The sequence below is a fragment of the Pelophylax lessonae genome (genome assembly GCF_965119305.1).
Source record: "Pelophylax lessonae genome assembly, chromosome: 3".
Lineage (NCBI taxonomy): Eukaryota > Metazoa > Chordata > Amphibia > Anura > Ranidae > Pelophylax > Pelophylax lessonae.
In genome coordinates, this window is record NC_138770.1 from 666286693 (window position 1) to 666308683 (window position 21991).

The 21991-nt window shown below is 46.1% G+C and overlaps 1 protein-coding gene across 1 annotated transcript in view; it reads right to left on the minus strand.

Annotated features, from left to right (window-relative positions):
• Window positions 1-21219, minus strand: part of CRIP3 (cysteine rich protein 3) — a 33200-nt gene extending 11981 nt beyond the window's left edge. The window contains exons 1-3 of the mRNA XM_082252416.1: window positions 21083-21219; window positions 16879-16973; window positions 6295-6352 (exon numbers count right to left, since the gene is read on the minus strand). Of these exons, the coding sequence (XP_082108542.1) occupies window positions 6295-6352; window positions 16879-16973; window positions 21083-21125 (196 nt within the window). The 5' untranslated portion in view covers window positions 21126-21219. The remainder of the gene's footprint in view (window positions 1-6294; window positions 6353-16878; window positions 16974-21082) is intronic.
• Between the last annotated feature and the right edge of the window lie 772 nt (window positions 21220-21991).

The following is a 21991-nucleotide window of genomic DNA, read 5'->3' on the forward strand; positions in this document are numbered from 1 at the left end:
GAATAACGCCATTTGTAGGGGGAGAAAGAATATCAAGGATTCCAAACGTAACATACGAATACTGCTAATAGTAAACATTAAAAAAAAAAAAAAAACCCACACACAAAAAATAGAACATTAAAGATAAACCATGGCTCAGCCTTGGTCCTTGTCCCCAGAATCGGCCCTTTTTCTGTACAATGTCATCCCACCCACCCCTGTCCAGGATATTTTACTCTCTTCAGACAGACATTGCTACATTTCTATTATTGAATGTATTTACAGGTTGTGAAGTCATAAGAAAAAAATAAATCAATGAAATTTTGCAGGTAAAAAAAAATAAAAAAAAAACCCCAAAATGTGCATTTACTATTACTGTCTGCCCCCATACATTGTACAGAGAGGCAGTGTAACACTGACCGGGTGACTCCATGAACTACCACAGTGCTGCGGTAGTTCATTGAGAACTACAGGCCGACAGCCGCAAAGAATGCTGGGACTTGTAGTTCATTCATACACAGAGCTGTGTGAATATATGGCGCGGCCATGTGGGCGGAGCCCCGCATGTTTTTCAAAAAGTGACAGCTAGTGGGAGGAACTTCTCCCCGTACTGCTGTCACACAGAGAGATAGCAGCAGTGGGAACATGTAACCTGTTCCCAAAAGGTGAACCTATCCCTTAACCTCTTCAGCCCCAGAGGGTTCCCCCCCATGACCAGACCATTTTTTCCAATATGGCACTGCGTTACTTTGACAATTGTGCGGTCGTGCGACGCTGTACCCAAATGTATGTCCTTTTTTTCCTCACAAATAGAGCTCTCTTTTGGTGGTATTTGTTCACCTTTTTTTGTTTTTGTGCTATAAAACAAAACAAAACAAAAAAAAAAAAAAACTTTTTACTGTAAGCTAAAAAACATATCCAATAAAAAAAAAAATTTTGCTACATGTTTTTGGTGAAAAGAAATCCCTATAAGCGTATATTGTAGGGATAGACCGATATGGTTTTTTCAGGGCCGATACCGATATTTTGTACATTTAAATTTTCGAAAAATAAAGACAATTTTTGACACAAATCTGGTACTGAACATGTTAATTTGTGTTTAATGCTTAATGGCTGGCTGGCACCCTGTGGTGGGTGGCTGGCTGGCACAGGGCCTGTGGGTGGGTGGCTGGCTGGCACAGGGCCTGTGGGGGGACAGGGTGGCTGGCACAGGGCCTGTGGGGGGACAGGGTGGCTGGCACAGGGCCTGTGGGGGGACAGGGTGGCTGGCACAGGGCCTGTGGAGGCATGGGCATCCGCAGGTAGGGGCAAGGGGGGGCACATGCCCCCCCCCTGGAATCTCAACTTCCCCCTTTAAAGTGATTGTTAAGCCACTTTATACCATCCTGTCTGGTCTTTTTAATAGACCTGTTTGCCCCAGAGTCTGTGTTTTAAAAAAAGAAGCCATTCTTTACCAGTTTTCAGAGGGCTGAGGCCGCTCACGTGACCCGTTGTCTCTCTCCTCTCCCTATCTGACAGCTGCCTGCAGCGGACAAAACAGAGGAGGACAGGAGAGATATGGATGACGGAGGCACGTAAACTGACCACAGTGTCAGGGCTTAGTCGCCATGGTATAAGGTGGTCAGTTTATAGAGGGGAGGACATAGCCAGGCAGGATCAGCCTGGTATTTTATGTGATAGAAGGGGCCAAATTACACAGCACAACCACTGTGTTGTATAACATGCTTTAAGGGAACAGGATCAATTTTTTTTTCTTTTTTAGGTTAACAAATGCTTTAAAAATAAATGCTCCTGTTTGCTCTTTAAAAATTAATACTCAAAATAAGTATACGGAATAAGCCCCTCCCCTTCATGACATTTTTGAAAAAGGGGCAGAGCATTGGTGACCTTAAAATGTTGCCCCCCCCCCCCCGAAAAAAGTTCTGCGGACGCCCATGTGTGGAGGACAGGCTGGCTGGCACAGGGCATGTGGGGGGCGGGCTGGCTGGCACAGGGCATGTGGGGGGCTGGCACCCTGTGGTGGGTGGCTGGCACAGGGCCTGTGGTGGACGGTCTGGCTGGCACAGAGCATGTGGGGGGCTGGCACCCTGTGGTGGGTGGCTGGCACAGGGCCTGTGGTGGACGGTCTGGCTGGCACAGAGCATGTGGTGGATGGTCTGGCTGGCACAGAGCATGTGGGTGGCTGGCACAGGGGCTGTGGATGTGGGTGGCTGGCTGGCACAGGGCTGCTGTGGGTGGGTGGGTGTGTGGCTGTGATACACTCCCCACGAGACTAGTCCTGACTCCAGGCGAGGGAGGCGGCCTAAGAAGGCAGAATGATGTCACAAAAATATCGGCCAATTCCGGGGCAGATACCGATATATCGGGGAAAGTGCATATCAGCCTTGCCGATAATCAGTCTATCCCTAGTATATTGATTGGTTTTTCGCCAAAAGTTATATTGTCTACAGACTATGGGATATTTCTACGGAATATTTTTTTTTTTTTTACTAGTAATGGCGGCAATCGTTTAGCGGGACCACAACATTGCGGCGAACAAAGCAGACACTTTTTTTGGGAACCAGTGACATTCTTACAGTGATCAGGGTTAAAAATATGCGCTGTCACTGTACTTATGACACTGGCTGTGAAGGGGTTACCATCAGGGGCGATCTAAGGGTTAAATGTGTTCCCTGGCAGTGCTTACTTACTGTGGGGGAGGTACTGTGACTGGGGGAAGACAAATGTGTGTCTAGCAGAAACACAGGATCTCCATCTCCCGCTCTCACAGAATGGCGGTCTGCCTGGATTACATAGGCAGACCGCCATTCTGCCTCTCCTGAGAACGATCGCTGGGTGTCGGCAAACATCAGGTCCGTTGGACCCGCTGATTGGCTCCCGCTGTGTCCAATGACAGCGCGTGTCCCAGTGCACGTACAGGTATGATTTTGCGCAGTAGGGCCGCCCTGCGGCAGTATATCTGCGTGGGAGGGTCCAGAAGAGGTTAGAGCCCAACTAAGCTTTCAGATGAAATGCGCCAAATACATTCCAGGTGCATCAAAACAGACTGCTTGTAAAGTTGAGGTTCGCAGCTGATTGAAGAGCTCTCGGCTGGTGTGTCAGACCTCTGCTGAGAGACCTCTGCTTCCTCTCAGAGTAAAGCCAGCCATATATTATACAATTGTCCTATTCAATTTCCTTTAATCACTTCTGGACCGGAAGATTTTCCCCCTTAATGACCAGGCCAGCTTTTTGCGATTCAGCACTGCGTTAGTTTAATGCACAATTGCGCGTTTGTGCGACGTTGTACCCAAAAAAAAGCGATGTCTTTTTTTTCCCCCACAAGTAGAGCTTTCTTTTGGTGGTATTTGATTAGCTGTGCGATTTTTTATGTTTTGCGCTATAAACAAAAAAAGTGACAATTCTGAAAAAAATATTTTTCACTTTCTGCTATAAGACCCCATTCACACTAGCGCGACTTGTCAGGCGACCAGTCGCCTGACAAGTTGCGGTGGGTCGCTCGCCATTGAATAGTATAGGAACCGTTCTAATAGGAGCGACACAAGTCGCTCCGACTTAGAAAAAGGGTCCTGTACTACTTTGGGGCGACTTGCATTGACTTCAATGATATGAAGTACGTGCATGTCGCGCCGAGGTCGCGGTGCACAGTCACAGGTCGCCCCAGCAAGTCGCGTCGCCCCTGTCTGAACAGGATCTTAAACATTCACAAAAAAAAAAAAATAATAATAATAATAATAAATAATTAAAAAATTTAATTTTATCCTTTTAGGCCAATCTGCTACATAAAAAAAAAAAAAAAAAAAAAAAATCCCAATAAGCGTATATTGATTGGTTTGCGCAAAAGTTATCACGTCTACAAACTAGGGTAAGATTTATGTCATTTTTATTCACCTATTTATTTTTACTAGTAATGGCGGTGATCTGCGATTTTTAGAAGGACTGTGACATTGCGGCAGACAGATCGGACCCCAGACACTTTTGGGGCTACCAGTTACATTACTACAGTAATCAGTGCTAAACTTATGCACTGTTACTGTAATAATGAGTGGCTCTGAGGAAGAGGCTTATGCCTCGAAACGCGTCAGCCGTCATCCTAATGAGACTATGGACATCTGTATGGACTACTTCTGATACTCAAGTGCATGAGTTTGATGCGATTGATTTTCACCTACGTTTGTGAGTTAATAAAGCCTATATTCAGGATAATGCGCTAGGTCGGTGCGCCCTTTTTCTTGTTTTTTTTTTATTTACTGTAATAATGACACTGGCAGGGAAGGGGTTAACTCCGGGGCGCTCAAAGGGTTAAGTGTGAGCCTAGGGGAGTGTTTTCTAACTGTGTGGGGGATGGGACTTGTGAAATGGGAGGATCACAGGCGCTCTCAGCCGGGGGGGGGGGGGGGGGAACGATCCGCCGATCCCCCGCTGAGCAGGAGGATGACAGCTCCGTCTCCACTCTGTGTGCGGAGACACAGCTGTCAGGTCCCCATTCTTCTCTATGGTGGAATCGGATGGGAACGGACCGCCTGTCCGTTCTCATCCGATCCGCTGGACAGATGGAAAATAGGGTTTCGATCCATCCAGATTTGACGGATCGGATGAGAAGCCGCACAGATGTCTTCAAAGTCGCATTGACAAGTGGCTATGAAATCGCAGAATTTCAGATGAAGTCGCACGATTTCAAAGCCGCACTCAATGTGAACGGGGGGGGCTAAATGGACTTCACTGCCTGCAATAAAACTGCTTTCCAGGGTCTGTTACACTCTCCTCACTGGGCATCCATTAGCACTGCCCAGAGGCGGATTGGCAATGCTGTAGTCTCAGTTCTGGAATGGGCCTGTGCCTGCTTCATACTCCACATATGCCAGTCACAGGAGAATCCCCTAATAAGAAAAAATTACCCAAAAGTCCCCTCTGCTGGCAGCACATACTGGGATAGGAGATAAGAACATGGCAGACGGAAAACTCAACCCAGGGTGTGACTGCCATCCGGAGCCCAATGATAAGATGCTTCACACTGGTCTATCCCACAATCTTCTGTCCTACAGAAGAGCCTGAAAAGTTCCGTCCAACTTTAGACAACGCACTTCTATAATTCACTTCTGCAGCATCGCATTAGAAAAGGTACAAGACCATCCAGGTCCCCTAACCAACAACGCCCCCGGATCCTTTTCAAAACCCTCACCCACACAGATACCCCTTTATCCACTCTGATAACCCTCAGCATGCTGCCCATCTTATCCCGTAGGCACGCAATATGCCATCACCCCCCCCCCCCAATCCAATCCTTTTGCCAACCAGATATCCCTCAGTGTGCCCCCCCCCCCACTTGAACCCTCCCATCTTATACTCCTCAGAATTATCCCCCCCCCACCCCCCCCCCCCCCCATTTTAAACCTATGCCAACCCAACACCACTCATCATGGCCCTCCATACAAACCCCCCCACCCTAGGCCCACATCCATCAGTGTCTTTCTCCATCCGATCTCTCCTCCACCCCGATAGCCCTCAGCAAGTCTCCCATCCAACCCTTTTCTACCCCACTACCCTCAGAGCTCCTTCCCACCTCCATCTGACCGCTCCCTAACCCAACACTCTTCAGCACACCAAATCATTTGAAACCATCCAAGACCCCCAGCAATACTACCCATCAGATTCCTCCCCCACCCCAATACCTCCCTCAAAGCAACACCTTTCTGAATGCCTCCACCCCCAAATACACAAACCCTAATGCCCTTCAGTGTGCCAACCATCTGATCCCTCCTTCCACAACTCCAAATACCCCTTAATGAGCAACTCACCCCCCCCCCCCCCCCAGTGTGGCCCATCCACAATAACCATCAGTGTGCCACCCATCTGATCCCTCCTTCCACCACTCCAAATACCCCTTAATGAGCTTCCCACCCCCCGCAGTGTGGCCCATCCGCAATAATCATCAGTGTGCCACCCATCTGATCCCTCCTTCCACCACTCCAAATACCCCTTAATGAGCAACTCACCCCCCCCCCCCAGTGTGGCCCACCCGCAATAACCATCAGTGTGCCACCCATCTGATCCCTCCCCAACACACCTCAGTCTGACCCTCCATTCAGCCCCACTCCTAAACAAACACCCCCACAGCAAACCCCCCCCCCCCATCCCAAAGCCTCTAAGTGTCCCACCCATCTGTTCCCTTCTTCCACCACTTCAATACCCCTTAATGAGCTACCCCGCCCCCCCCCAATCCCCCTTGGTGTGCCCCATCTGCAATAACCCTCAGTGTGCCCCCCCCCAGATTCTTTGCCCTACCCCTGATACCCCTCAGTATGCAACCTTTACCTTTTGGGCCAAACAGGACAGCGTAGCACGGCTTGTGGCAGTATGGGCGCCCATCGTGCTGGAGAGACAAAGATGGAAAACCGGTTAGAATACAGGATTCAACACATGACAGGAGAGAAACAATACTGATCACCACTGGGTTTATTTTTTTGCAAACGAAACTAAAAAAAAATCCCCAAGAACATTTGTTTAGCGTTTTTTTTTTTTTTTTTGCAAATAAATAATCTTTTAAAAAAATTTAGGTCAAAACGTAATCTGCTACATTTCTTTGGTGAAAATAACCCTAAAATCAATGTATATTTAGTCTGTAGGAAAGCTAGAGAGTTTACAAACTAGAACAGATATATATGAATATCGATAAATCCTGATGTACTGACGGACTAAAGTCTCATTTCTTGAGGCCTAAAAATGCCAGGACAGTACAAATATCCCCCAAATCACCCCTTTTTGGAAAGTAGACAGGCCAAGGTATTTAGTAAGAGGCATCGTAATTTTTTTGAAGTTGTACTTTTGGGAAGTTAGGAAAAAAAAATAAAAAAAATCTTTTTCTACGATTTTATAAACCTTTTTATATACTGTCACCAGTGCAGTACAGCTTCATCAGCAGATTGGGGACAGTTTGTGGGAGGGAGTAGGATTTTTTTTTTTTTTTTTTTTTTTTACATACAGTGACTAGAGCAATACAGTGTTACCACAGTAACTGTGTACTAATCTGGGGAGATGATCAGAATTTTTTTTTATGATTGCTTATAATGGCACAACAAGTACCAGCTCGGCTCTACTCGGCCCTGCTTGGCCCGGTTTGCTTTTCCTCTGCTGGTACGGCATGGTACGGTGTTGGAACGGTTCGGTACGGTACGGTATGGTTTGCTTTTCCACTAAAGTAGTACTAAAGTTAAGTGGGCGGGATAACAACGATTCTCTGACCAATCAGTGGCTAGTAGTGACTGCATGCAAAGGATTGTGGGATATGGTACCTGTTGGAACCACAATCGAGGTGGTACTGTTTTTTGAGAGCCGTACCATTCGGTTCCATGCAGTGGAAAAGCGCCGCCGTACCGTACCGAACCGTTCCTACACCATACCATCCGGTACCAGCAGTGGAAAAGCACAAAAGCGAGCCGAACTGTTCGGTTCCATGCAGTGGAAAAGTGCCAATAGTGAATCTTAGAGCCGGTTCAACTACCGCATCCAGAAAGTCGCGCCATGAAGAAGCGACTTTAGCGCGACTTGTGCACTACTTTGAAGAGACGTAAATGATAGGCGACTGTCTGTGGGGAATGCCTGGCTAATCTTTCTTCTTCCTGGAAAGTCTGATCCCAGTCACTTGAAATAGATAAGGATCCGACTTAGAGGCGACAGAGGTCGCCTTGAAGTAGTACAGGAACCTTTTCTGAAGTTGGAGCGACTTCAGTAGTGCATATTAAGACGGCTCTCATTCATTTACATTGAATTTGTAATGACAATCTACTTGGGGCAACTTGAGGTCGCACAAGTCGTGTCCCAAGGTCAGAGTAGTGTGAACCGGGTCTTAGTTATAAGCAACCATTTTTTCTGAATAAAAACTACTCATTCAGTGTTTACTATTGTGATAAGCTGTGATTGGCCACAGCTAATCAATAGGTACAGAGGGGCTGCGATTGTCCTGGTCTGTACCATGTGATTACTGTGACCAATCACAAAGCTCATTACAATGGTACACAATGAATGGCATGAACCAAAGACTTTCAGACAACTGTCATGTTATCTGCTGTGATTGGCCACAGCGATCACATGGTACCAGAAGCAGGCTTGTACAGTGATCTATCAGCGGTGTACACAGCGGGGGCCTGAGCACAGCCCGTTATAGGATGTCCTCCCAAAAAAGTGCTCCTGCCCGGCCGGGAAGTGCATATATATATATATATATATATATATATATATATATATATATATATATATATATATATATATATATATATATATATATATATATATATATATATATATATATATAATGCTGTTAGGAGAACTTAAGTTCCTGGCATATGATAGATAGAGATTATATATATATATATATATATATATATATATATATATATATATATATATATATAATCTATCTATCTATCTAGAGAGATATATAAAAGATGATGTTAGGAGAACTTAAGTTCTTGGTGTGTATATATATATATATATATATATAGAAGATGCTGTTAGGAGAACTTAAGTTCCTGATAGAGATTACATTATATATATATATGTGTGTGTGTGTGTGTGTGTGTGTATGTATATATATATATATGTGTATGTATGTGTGTATGTATGTATGTGTATATATAATCTCTATCAGGAACTTAAGTTCTCCTAACAGCATCTTATATATATATATATATATATATATATATATATATATATATATATATATATATATATATATATATATATATATATATATATATATATATACACACACACACACACCCCAAGAACTTAAGTTCTCCTAACATCATCTTTTATATATCTCTCTAGATAGAGAGATTATATATATATATATATATATATATATATATATATATATATATATATATATATATATATATATATATATATATATATATATATATATATATATATATATATATATATATATATATATATATATATATATATATATATATATATATATATATATAGAAACATATGCCAGGAACTTAAGTTCTCCTAATAGCATCTTCTATAATATATCTATCTATATCTATATCAAGAACTTAAGTTCTCCTATTCTCCTAACAACATCTTCTATATTAATGAGGACATTGTTAAGCTTGTGTAATAAATACTCATTTACAGATGTCCTTTAAAACATATTAAATTTAAGATTCTATGCATTTTGTGGACAATTCCAGTTCTCCAGAAGGAATATTTAAAAAAATAAATAAATGAATAAAAATTGTATTATTTATAAACCTCATATTCTGCAGTTTTTAATCAAAAGCTACAAGCCCCTACACCCCCAATGGGTAAATGAAGTGGACAGGGGACCCCAGGAGCTATCTGGGTGGGAATCTAACAGCTTTCCTAGCAGCCACCAGAAAAGCTAAAGATGCATCAACTGTGGACTCGTATCAGAATCACATAATAAATAAAAGATGCAAAAAACACCAAAATTTCCAAGGACCACCTGACCGGTTAGACACACTTCTAGTTACTGAGCTCCCAAAAATGTACACATGGCTCTAGCAAGCACTCATATTCCACAAGCACTGTGTAGTAGAAATTATTTTTTCCATGCTATAAGAAAAGATGCCATCAGTTCTCACATTACTCTCATTAAAGATGTAATTAAAGCATGGAAAGAGCAGCAATCAATAGAGACCCCACCCTGGTAGAGGAGTCCTCCATTATCCTCCTCCCCTGGTGTAAAGAGAAGGTTAATGGGAAGACTGAGCTACCAGGGTGGGTCTCTCTTTGATTGCTTCTTTTTCCGTGATTCAATTACATCTTTAATGAGAGAAATGTGAGCTCTGATTGCATCTCTACTTCTAGCATGGAAAAAAAAAAAATAACCACTCCTTACACAGGTACTTCTATACGGAATGCCAGCGCTTATAAGATCTATATACTTTTTAGGGTGCTTAAGCCCCGTACACACGTACCGATTGTTGGCTGTAAATGTTCGGCCAACGTCCAATCGGCCGATTGTCGGCTTGTTAGTATGATGCTTCCGACTGCGACTTTTCGGCCGAACAAAATCTGGTGTGCATGCTATAAATTTTTTGTTGGCCAACAACAGAACGGCCGATTGTTCGCCAGTCAGTACAGATTTCGGCCGACAAACATCAGATGAGCAAGACTGGGCATGCTCAGAGAAGAAAAAACACACGGAAAGTAAACCATCACATGACATCACTTCTGCAGTTGGTTGTTGTTGGCCGACAAAATTCGTCTGCAGTCTAGAGCACATTTCAACCAACACAACAACACTGGACAAAAGTCGGCCGATCGTTCGGCCGACAATCGGTGCGTGTGTACGGGGCTTTAGTCACTAAGTATGGCTCCATCCGGTCTGGAAGCCATTGCCAATTTGGCGTTTGCCATCTTTTATATATTATGCAATTCTGATATGAATTCATTTTTGATACATCTTGGGCACCAACTTTTCTAGTGGCTACCAGGAAAACTATGCTAGGTGACCCTAGATACCAAACCCTGGTAGCCCCGATGCTTGGATCCTCCAGAAGAAACTGAGAAGGCCTTCAATCCCTTGTCAGTCGACCCCAAGAAACAAAAACACTTCTTATGAGCCGAGGAGGGGGGTCTACATCTACGACGAGGGTCCTTGCCCTTAGTAGTCTGTGAAGGAAAGGTAAACTTCCCCCGTGAGACCTTTAATGATGTCATCCAGGGTAGCACCAAACAGGCGATCTCCTTGAAAGTGAAGATCAGTCAAGGCATTTTTAGAAGTCTGGTCTGCAGATCAGCATTTGAGCCAAAAGACATGTCGAAGGACCACTGCCGAAACAGAGAGCTGAGCCACTGGGCGCAGTGATGGCGAACCTTGGCACCCCAGATGTTTTTGAACTACATTTCCCATGATGCTCATGCACTTTGCAGTGTAGTTGAGCATCATGGGAAATGTAGTTCCAAAACATCTGGAGTGCCAAGGTTCGCCATCACTGCTAGGGGAACACTGTATACCAGGGGAGCCCCCGGGACTGTACAGTACAGAACACTGTATACCAGGGAGGGGCCCCCGGGACTGCACAGGACAGAACAACACTGTATACCAGGGAGGGGCCCCCGGGACTGCACAGTACAGAATAAAACTGTATACCAGGGAGGGGCCCCCGGGACTGCACAGTACAGAATAACACTGTATACCAGGGAGGGGCCCCCGGGACTGCACAGTACAGAATAACACTGTATACCAGGGAGGGGCCCCCGGGACTGTACAGAACAGAATAACACTGTATACCGGGGGGGCCCCGGGACTGTACAGTACAGAACACTGTATACGGGGGGCACCCAGGACTGTACAGTACAGAACACCGTATTCGGGGGGGCCCCCGGGACTGTACAGTACAGAATAACACTGTATACCAGGGAGGGGCCCCCGGGACTGTACAGAACAGAATAACACTGTATACCGGGGGGGAGGGCCCCGGGACTGTACAGTACAAAATAACACTGTATACCGGGGGGGCCCCGGGACTGTACAGTACAGAACACTGTATACCAGGGGGGGCCCCCAGGACTGTACAGTACAGAACACTGTATACCAGGGGGGGCCCCCAGGACTGTACAGTACAGAACACTGTATACCAGGGGGGGGCCCCCCGGGACTGTACAGTACAAAATAACACTGTATACCAGGGGGGCCCCCGGGACTGTACAGTACACTGTATACCAGGGGGGGCCCCCGGGACTGTACAGTACAGAATAACACTGTATACCAGGGGGGCCCCCGGGACTGTACAGTACAATATAACACTGTATACCAGGGGGGCCCCCGGGACTGTACAGTACAGAACACTGTATACCAGGGGGGGGCCCAGGACTGTACAACATACACACACCGGCACGGCAGAGATGGTCAGCAGACACCAGGGTGTGGGTTTTAGAACCGTAGCGCTGGGAAGGCAGCGGCACGTTAATGAGTCCATTAGGGAGGACGACACATTCCAGACATCTCCATGCTTCACCGAGCATCAACAGCCTGCTTCATCCACCATCCCCCCACCGCAATCTGGGTCTGCCCAATCACAATGCAGGCAGTGTGCAGTCACACATTAGGAGTCACCCAATGAACAGACAAAGATCAAGGTCACCATCCTATCATAATCCAGACACAGAAAATGGGGCCTCCAGAATACAGGCATGGAAAATCAAGATTACCATCTAATCTCGGTGGTAGAGACACCGAAATCTGTTCACCGTTCCATCACTGTGCGAGCAATACACAAAAAAAAAAAAAAGCAGATTTTGGGGGGGCACCCTCTTGTATCCCAAGCAGTGTACAGACACCGATCGGTTACGGCGCAGCAGGCAGCGTACAGCAGACGGGTAATGATACACCCAGGATTGGCACACATGGCATTCCCAGCATGCTGATCACACCTCAATCTACACCCTGTAGGCGACAGCTGACTCCACACCCCTCCATGCACTGCACATCATCCGCAGCAGCTGCAGATTACCCCCCAGGGGCGGCCATGACAGATGGCGGGGACCCTGCAAGAGTATCGGTCTGCACACAGCTGAATCCTAAATCCACCCACACAGCCTGGAGAGAAAACTTCATCCCCGAAAATGATGGAATGGCTGCTGAGCAGTCAAACATTTTCCCACATTCCGGCTGCTGGAGCAGCTTGGAGTTATTTTTAAAGGTTTTTCCTTCAGTAGCAAGACTGAGCGGCTGCCAAACGGAGGGGAATATGTCAGAGCCAAATGTAGTATAAGAATAATAAAATAATTGTAATCTACAACATTAGAGTGTAAGCTCCTCTGGTTCAGTGTTCACTGTACGGCACTACAGATTGTGTCAGAGCTATATAAAATGTATAATATTTATAAATTATTATTATACTAATAATAATAAATTATTTTTACAAATAAAATAATAATTTTATTTAAATAATGAGAATAGTAATATTCTGCAACATTAGAGTGCAAGATCCTCTGTCTCAGTGTTCTCTGTACAGCACTACAGATTGTGTCAGAGCTATACAAATGTAGAATAATATTTATAAATTATTATTATAATAATAATAATTTTTATAAATAAAATAATTTTATTTAAATAATGAGAATAATAATCTGCAACATTAGAGTGCAAGATCCTCTGTACAGCACTACAGATTGTGTCAGAGCTATACAAATGTATAATAATAATTTATAAATTATTATAATAATAATAATAAATTATTTTATAAATAAAATACATTTTATTTCAATAAATGAGAAAAGTAATCTGCAACATTAGAGTGCAAGATCCTCTGTCTCAGTGTTCTCCGTACAACACTATAGATTGTGTCAGAGCTATACAAATGTATAATAAAATATTATGATCATACTAATAATAAATGATTTTATAAATAAAATAATAATTTTATTTAAATAATGAGAATAGTAATAATCTGCAACATTAGAGTGTAAGATCCTCTGCCTCAGTGTTCTCCGTACAACACTATATATTGTGTCAGAGCTATACGAAATGTATAATAATAATAATTTATAAATTATTATTATTATACTAATAATAATAAATTATTTTATAAATAAAATTAATTTTTTTCAATAAATGAGAATAGTAATAATCCGATAAATTAGAGTGCAAGATCCTCTGTCTCAGTGTTGTCTGTACAGCACTATAGATTGTGTCAGAGCTATACAAATGTATTATAATATTATTATTATTATTAATAATGGGGTTCTAAAGCCTTAAGGTTTTTCACCTTAATCCTATGCATGAAGGTAAAAAAACCTTCTGTGCTGCAAAACACCCCCCCCCCCCATACTTCCCTGAGCCCAATCTGATCCAGCGACATGCACAAGAGCAGTGGCTCTTGCCGCTGTCTCCCTCCTCCCTGGGCAGATTGCCAATCACATGCTGTGTCGAGCAAGCAGGGGGCGGGGCCAAGCTCATGTCCCCATGGAAAGCCGCAGTTGCTAAAGAGGAGGAGACTGGAGAGCCGGCGGGCGGGACACCAGAAGAAGAGGAGGATCGGGGCTACTCTGTGCAAAACCATTACACAGAGCAGGCAATTATAACATGTTTATTTTTTTAATAAAAAAAAATAATAATAATTTTAATAACAGTAGGGGGGGGGAGGCTTAGAGTGTAAGCTCTTCTGGTTCAGAGACTGATGTGACTGGCTTAGTGTTCTCCATACAGCACTATGGTATAGGTCACAGCTATATAAATATAATAATAATAATAATAGTGTGTGGCTGTCGGGGGGGGGGGGGATTAGAGTGTAAGCTCCTCTGGTACAGACACTGATGTGACTGGCTCAGTGTTCTCTGTACAGCACTGCGATATATGTCAGAGCTATATAAATGTATAATAATAATAATAGTGTGTGACTGTGGGGGGAACATTAGAGTGTAAGCTCCTCTGGTACAGAGACTGATGTGACTGGCTCAGTGTTCTCTGTACAGCACTGCGATATATGTCAGAGCTATATAAATGTATAATAGTAACAACAACAGTGTGTGGCTGTGGGGGGAGACAGAGTGTAAGCTCCTCTGGTACAGGGACTGATGTGTCTGGTTCAGTGTACCCTGTACAGCCTTGCTGTATAGGTCAGAGCTATATAAATGTATAATTATTATTATTTTATATAGCTCTGACATATACCCCAGTGCTGTACAGGGTACACTGAACCAGTCACATCAGTCTCTGTACCAGAGGAGCTTACACTCTAATGTCTCCCCCCACAGTCACACACTTATTATTATTATACACTTATATAGCTCTGACATATACCACAGTGCTGTACAGAGAATACTATGCCAGTCACATCAGTCTCTGCACCAGAGGAGCTTACACTCTAATGTCCCCTCCACAGTGATACACTGTTATTAATAACAGTGTGTGCCTGAGGGGAGACATTAGAGTGTAAGCTCCTCTGGTGCAGAGACTGATGTGACTGGCTCAGTGTTCTCTGTACAGCACTATAAAATATGTCAGAGCTATATAAATGTATAATAATAATAATAATAATAATAGTGTGTGACTGTGGGGGGACATTAGAGTGTAAGCTCCTCTGGTACAGAGACTGATGTGACTGGCTCAGTGTTCTCTGCACAGCGCTGTGGTATATGTCGGAGCTATATAAATGTATAATAATAATAATAATAATAATAATAATAATAATAATAGTGTGTAACGGGGGGGGGGGGGGACATTGGAGTGTAAGCTCCTCTGGCACAGAGACTGATGTGATTGGCTCAGTGATCTCTGTACAGGACTGCGGTATATCTCAGAGTTATATAAATGTATAATAATGCAATGGATCTTCTTGCTGTGATTTTATTTCCAGCAGGTTACATTGTGTACCTGACATCATTTGAAGGTCACGTCCATCCTCTGCCCCCCCCCCCGCCTTCACTCCGGGCCGCTGAGCAGTTAAACATTTTCCCACATTCCTGCAGCTGGAGGAGATCGGAGTTATTTTTAAAGGTTTCTCCTTCAATTGTCAGATTGAGCAGCTGCCAAGCGGAGGAATTTCCTGCCCCCCCCCCCCCCCCCATACCCAGGCTGTGTACACTGTCATTATACTGAGGAGCGGATACTCTGTAGTCATGGTAACGGCCCCTGTAAGGGGACAGGAAACTACGGAGCAGAATGACTTGTATATATTTTACTGCAGATTTCACACACTGAGGTCTCAGACCCCCGAGATAGTTACACATTCCACATGAGAGAGGGGACCCCTAAAATATCCCCCCCCCCCCACACACAGAATGAGGGACAGGACACCTGATATACCCCCCCCCTCACGGAGAATAAGGAAGGGGGCCCCTAATATTCCACCTCATACAGAGAATGAGCGAAAGGACCCCCCCATATTCCCCCTTTACCACATAAAATTGGGGATCCCTGATATCCCCCCCCCTACATAAAACAAGGGAGGGGACCCCTGTCTTCCCCCACCCCACACAAAGAAACTGAGGGAGGGGACCTCTGACATTCCCCTCCAATATCCCCCCTCATACAGAGAATGGCAAAGGGGACCCCGATATTCCCCCTCACGCAGAGGACATGGATATTCCTCTGACACAGAATGGCAGAGGAGACCCCAATGTTTCCCTCTTACAGAGAATAAGGGAGGGGACCCCGATATTTTCCTGACACAGAATGGCAGAGGAGACCCCAATGTTTCTCTCATACAGAGAATGAGGGAGGGGACCCCGATATTTCCCTGACACAGAATGGCAGATGAGACCCCAATGTTTCTCTCATACAGAGAATGAGGGAGGGGACCCCGATATTTTGCTGGCACAGAATGGCAGAGGAGACCCCAATGTTTACCTTATACAGAGAACTAGGGAGGGGACCCCCTAATACCCCACTGAGAACAGCGAACAAGACCCCCGATATTCCCCTCACAAATAGAATGTCACCACTATACCCCTATCAGACAGCAGAGAATCAGAGAATGAGGGCCTTTAGATTCCCCCGTACACAGAGAACAGTGAGGGGAGGGGGGGGTGTTAATATTTTCCACACACAGAGAATGGAGGGAGGGGGTACCGCGTCTTCAGAACAGTGCAGCTTCTGTACAATGTGCGTCTGTCTGGCCGGCAGGTCCCGGCACGTCTGATTCTTTACAAGGCGTCTAATGATTGTCTGCAGACACTTCCTAATCTGACAACACTGGAGCGCTCCATCGTCAGGGGCCCCTATTAATAGAGCCACACACTGATAACAGGGGGGGCACATTACAGGAGGGTGAAGAGATTCTCTAAGGAAAGAACAAGCAGCATGGAGGATGAAGGGGAATGAGAGAGAGAGAGGATGGAGGAGGATGCTGGGCACATCTGGTGATGGCACGGTGTTGGATCTGATAACAGGAGGTCTCAGTATCGGGTTCTCACCTCGGCGTGTCCCCCGGCAGAGAGGACCTTGCTGCACATCTCACATTTCAGACAGAATCGGTGCCAGTTCTTCCCCAGAGAGCTGACCTTCTCCGCTGCAAGAAAAACACAGAGACTCATTATTCCTTTGTCGTGCCAGTATGTGGGCCAGACCTACAAAACCCCACCACAGTATACGGCGTGGGCCAGACCTACAAAACCCTGCCATGGTATATGGTATGTGCCCGACCCAAACAAACCCAATCATTGTATATGGCATGTGCCAAACCTAACAAAACGCCACAGTATACAGCATGGGTCAGACCTACCAAAACCCCACCACGGCCAGACTAGACAAGCCCTCCCGTGGTATGTGCCCGACCCAGACAGACAAACCCAATCATTGTACATGGTGTGGGCCAGACCTACAAAAACTCTGCCACACCATTTAGCGCGGGCAAGACTAACCCACCACCACTGCAAATGGCGTGCGTCAAACTAACCCACCACCACTGCAAATGGCGTGGCGGCCAAACTAACCCACCACCACTACAAATGGCGTGGCGGCCAAACTAACCCACCACCACTACAAATGGCGTGGCGGCCAAACTAACCCACCACCACTACAAATGGCGTGGCGGTCAAACTAACCCACCACCACTGCAAATGGCGTGGCGGTCAAACTAACCCACCACCACTGCAAATGGCGTGGCGGTCAAACTAACCCACCACCACTGCAAATGGCGTGGCGGTCAAACTAACCCACCACCACTGCAAATGGCGTGGCGGTCAAACTAACCCACCACCACTGCAAATGGCGTGGCGGTCAAACTAACCCACCACCACTGCAAATGGCGTGGGCCAAACTACCCACTACCACAAATGGCGTGGCGGCCAAACTAACCCACCACCACAAATAGCGTGGCCGCCAAACTAACCCACCACCACAGCATATGGCGTGGCGGTCAAACTAACCCCGCCATGGTATAGTGTGGGCCAAACTAACCCCACTGCGGTATATGGTGTGGGCCAAACTAACCCTGCCACGGTATATGGTGTGGGCTAAAGTAGACTAACCCGGCCAGGGTATATGGCGTGTGCCACCCAGACAAACCTTTTTACAATGAATCTGCCTTTATCTCCCCTCTAGACAACTCAGGGCCCTAACACCCTAGGGGCCAACAGCATAGAAGTTAATATGCAGCCAATAGCCACAGGCTAATACTCTCCTACTGCTAAGACACCAACATTATACTGATGACAGGTCCTCTTGGGTGTCTTAGAATGAGTGATAACCATCGCCCTGTTCCCAGGGGAGCCCAGGAGCCATCATTACCTTGGTGCAGAACTATGGGAGACTACAGCTGACTTCTTCCTGACGGCTGTAGCTGCCCATCTATCATTCTGATCCTTCAATGTCATATTAGGTCCTTGACATGGACTGAGTTTACAGATTGGAGTTGGTGACTTTGCCGGGTGACTGGATGAATATTTGGCATCAGTGAACGGAAGTATTAAAGAGAACCTGTACTGTATACATACAGAACTTCAGGGGATAAGGGACCGGCTACCAGTATTCCCTGTGGCCTTCCTCTCTGAGGACTGGTTGGGTAATGACGGGTGGAGGGTAATGACGGGTGGAGGGTAATGACGGGTGGAGGGTAATGACGGGTGGAGGGTAATGACGGGTGGAGGGTAATGACGGGTGGAGGGTAATGACGGGTGGAGGGTAATGACGGGTGGAGGGTAATGACGGGTGGAGGAAGTACTGACCACAGAACAATGAGGCAGAAGCAGGGAGATTCTTGCACTGCCGGTCCTCAGGCACAGCTTCCTCTCCAGCAAGGAGAACAGAGAGCAGCACAGGAGTGATCACCCAATCCCATGCTGAACCTGGCTGGACCGGCAATCAGACCGATGACCGCCTACTGAAGATATACAGCTATAAGGCCACGGAACAGGACTGACCCCCCCCCCCCCCCATCTCTTATAATTAGATACGGGACTTCAAAGACTTTCCACACACAGTGATACCAGATAGAAGAACATCCCAGGATCAGAGCACATAGGAATCACAGATTGCACAGATCTGGGCGGAGGGGCCACCGACCACAATCATCACTGTGCAGGATGGAGGAACTGGGGGGGGGGGGGGATGGACGGAAACACTTTTCAGAGAAGACAGAGAATAGCCAAAGCAGTTTAGAGGACACAATGGGAGGAAATAGTGGGGGTTATATCAGACACATATACAGAGGGGGGGGGAGATGATGGGGGTTATATCAGACACAAACACACACACAGTGGAGGGAGTTGAATGGGGTTATATTAGACACACAGGGGAGGGGAGGGAGATGATGGGGGTTATATCACACACAGTGGTGGGGGGGGGGGGGAGATGATGGGGGTTATATCACACACAGTGGGGGGGGGGGAAGATGATGGGGGTTATATCAGACACAGAGGAGGTGGGGGAAGATGATGGGGGTTATATCACACACAGTGGAGGGGATAGATGATGGGGGTTATATCACACACAGTGGAGGGGATGGATGATGGGGGTTATATCACACACAGTGGAGGGGATGGATGATGGGGGTTATATCACACACAGTGGAGGGGATGGATGATGGGGGTTATATCACACACAGTGGAGGGGATGGATGATGGGGGTTATATCAGACACAGAGGAGGGGATGGATGATGGGGGTTATATCACATACAGTTGAGGGGGGAGATGATGGGGGTTATATCACACACAGAGGAGGTGGGATAGATGATGGGGGTTATATCACACACAGTGGGGGGGGGAAGATGATGGGGGTTATATCAGACACAGAAGAGGTGGGGGGAGATGATGGGGGTTATATCACATACAGTGGAGGGGATAGATGATGGGGGTTATATCACACACAGTGGAGGGGATAGATGATGGGGGTTATATCACACACAGTGGAGGGGATGGATGATGGGGGTTATATCACACACAGTGGAGGGGATGGATGATGGGGGTTATATCACATACAGTGAAGGGGATGGATGATGGGGGTTATATCACACACAGTGGAGGGGATGGATGATGGGGGTTATATCAGACACAGAGGAGGGGATGGATGATGGGGGTTATATCACATACAGTTGAGGGGGGAGATGATGGGGGTTATATCACACACAGAGGAGGTGGGATAGATGATGGGGGTTATATCACACACAGTGGGGGGGGGAAGATGATGGGGGTTATATCAGACACAGAAGAGGTGGGGGGAGATGATGGGGGTTATATCACATACAGTGGAGGGGATAGATGATGGGGGTTATATCACACACAGTGGAGGGGATAGATGATGGGGGTTATATCACACACAGAGGAGGTGGGATAGATGATGGGGGTTATATCACACACAGTGGGGGGGGGAAGATGATGGGGGTTATATCAGACACAGAAGAGGTGGGGGGAGATGATGGGGGTTATATCACACACAGTGGAGGGGATGGATGATGGGGGTTATATCACACACAGTGGAGGGGATGGATGATGGGGGTTATATCACATACAGTGAAGGGGATGGATGATGGGGGTTATATCACACACAGTGGAGGTGGGATAGATGATGGGGGCTATATCAGACACAGTGGAGGGGATGGATGATGGGGGTTATATCAGACACAGTGGAGGTGGAGTGGAGATAATGGGGGTTATGTCAGACACAGTGGAGGGGAGATGATGGGGGTTATATCAGACACAGTGGAGGTGGGGAGATGATGGGGGTTATGTCACACACAGTGGAGGGGATGGATGATGGGGGTTATATCACACACAGTGGAGGGGATGGATGATGGGGGTTATATCAGACACAGTGGAGGTGGGGAGATGATGGGGGTTATGTCACACACAGTGGAGGGGATGGATGATGGGGGTTATATCACACACAGTGGAGGGGATGGATGATGGGGGTTATATCACATACAGTGAAGGGGATGGATGATGGGGGTTATATCACACACAGTGGAGGTGGAGGGGAGATAATGGGGGTTATGTCAGACACAGTGGAGGGGAGATGATGGGGGTTATATCAGACACAGTGGAGGTGGAGGGGAGATAATGGGGGTTATGTCAGACACAGTGGAGGGGAGATGATGGGGGTTATGTCACACACAGTGGAGGGGATGGATGATGGGGGTTATATCAGACACAGTGGAAGGATGGGGGTTATCTCGGACTCACCGAAGTAGACGGTCTTCTGACAGCGGGGACACTGGGAGCTCATTGTACGGATCACACAGCGCTTCCTCCGATCACCTGATACTAATGATGGGAACGAAGATCCCGCGCAGCATCCCTGCCCTCAGACCACTCCCATCTCCGCACCGAGACCCCGCCCCTCCTAATCATCCCTTCCCAGCCAAGTCAACGAGCGCTTGCAGAACGAACCCGCCCCTAACCAAAACCCCGCCCCGCCAGTGTTGGCTCTCCTTCCTAGAAACCCCGCCTGTCCTGTCCCTGACCCCGCCCCCTGTGTGGTGCAGACTGTCAACGGCATTGACACCCCGTGGCTGATTTTTAATTTCTGCCCCCCCCCCCTCCTCCTTCCTTCTCCATCCTCCCCCCTTATCCTTATTCCCTGTTGACCCTGCCAGCAGATGTATTATTTTTCTGCTTCCTGCAAAAAGGGTGACAACCCAGCGAAATCACAGAACAGCGTTGTCACCTTGCAGACGGGGGGGGGGGGGCTCTTAGATTGCTTTACATGAACCATAACTGCCTGATGACATTTCTCACAAATGTGAAAATCAGCTTTTATTTTTTTTTTACTAGAAAAATAGAAAATAGCATTTATTTTTTTTAATTGTATTTTTTTATAGAAAATAGAACCCCCTAAAAAAAATTATTTTTTAGGAAAAAATAAACTTTAGTGAATTTTATTGCACAAGGACACGATTAAATACCCAGTTTTTTGGTAAAATATAAAAGATGATTTTATGCCGAATAAATAGATACCTAACTAATAGGAACTTTCCTATAAACTCCTGTCACATTGGTATATACTATAATAACTCCTGATAAGTTGAAACCACGGTTCCCACAGTCCTCTGATTTATGTAATGAAATCATTGAAAGGTTCTCTGGTGCATA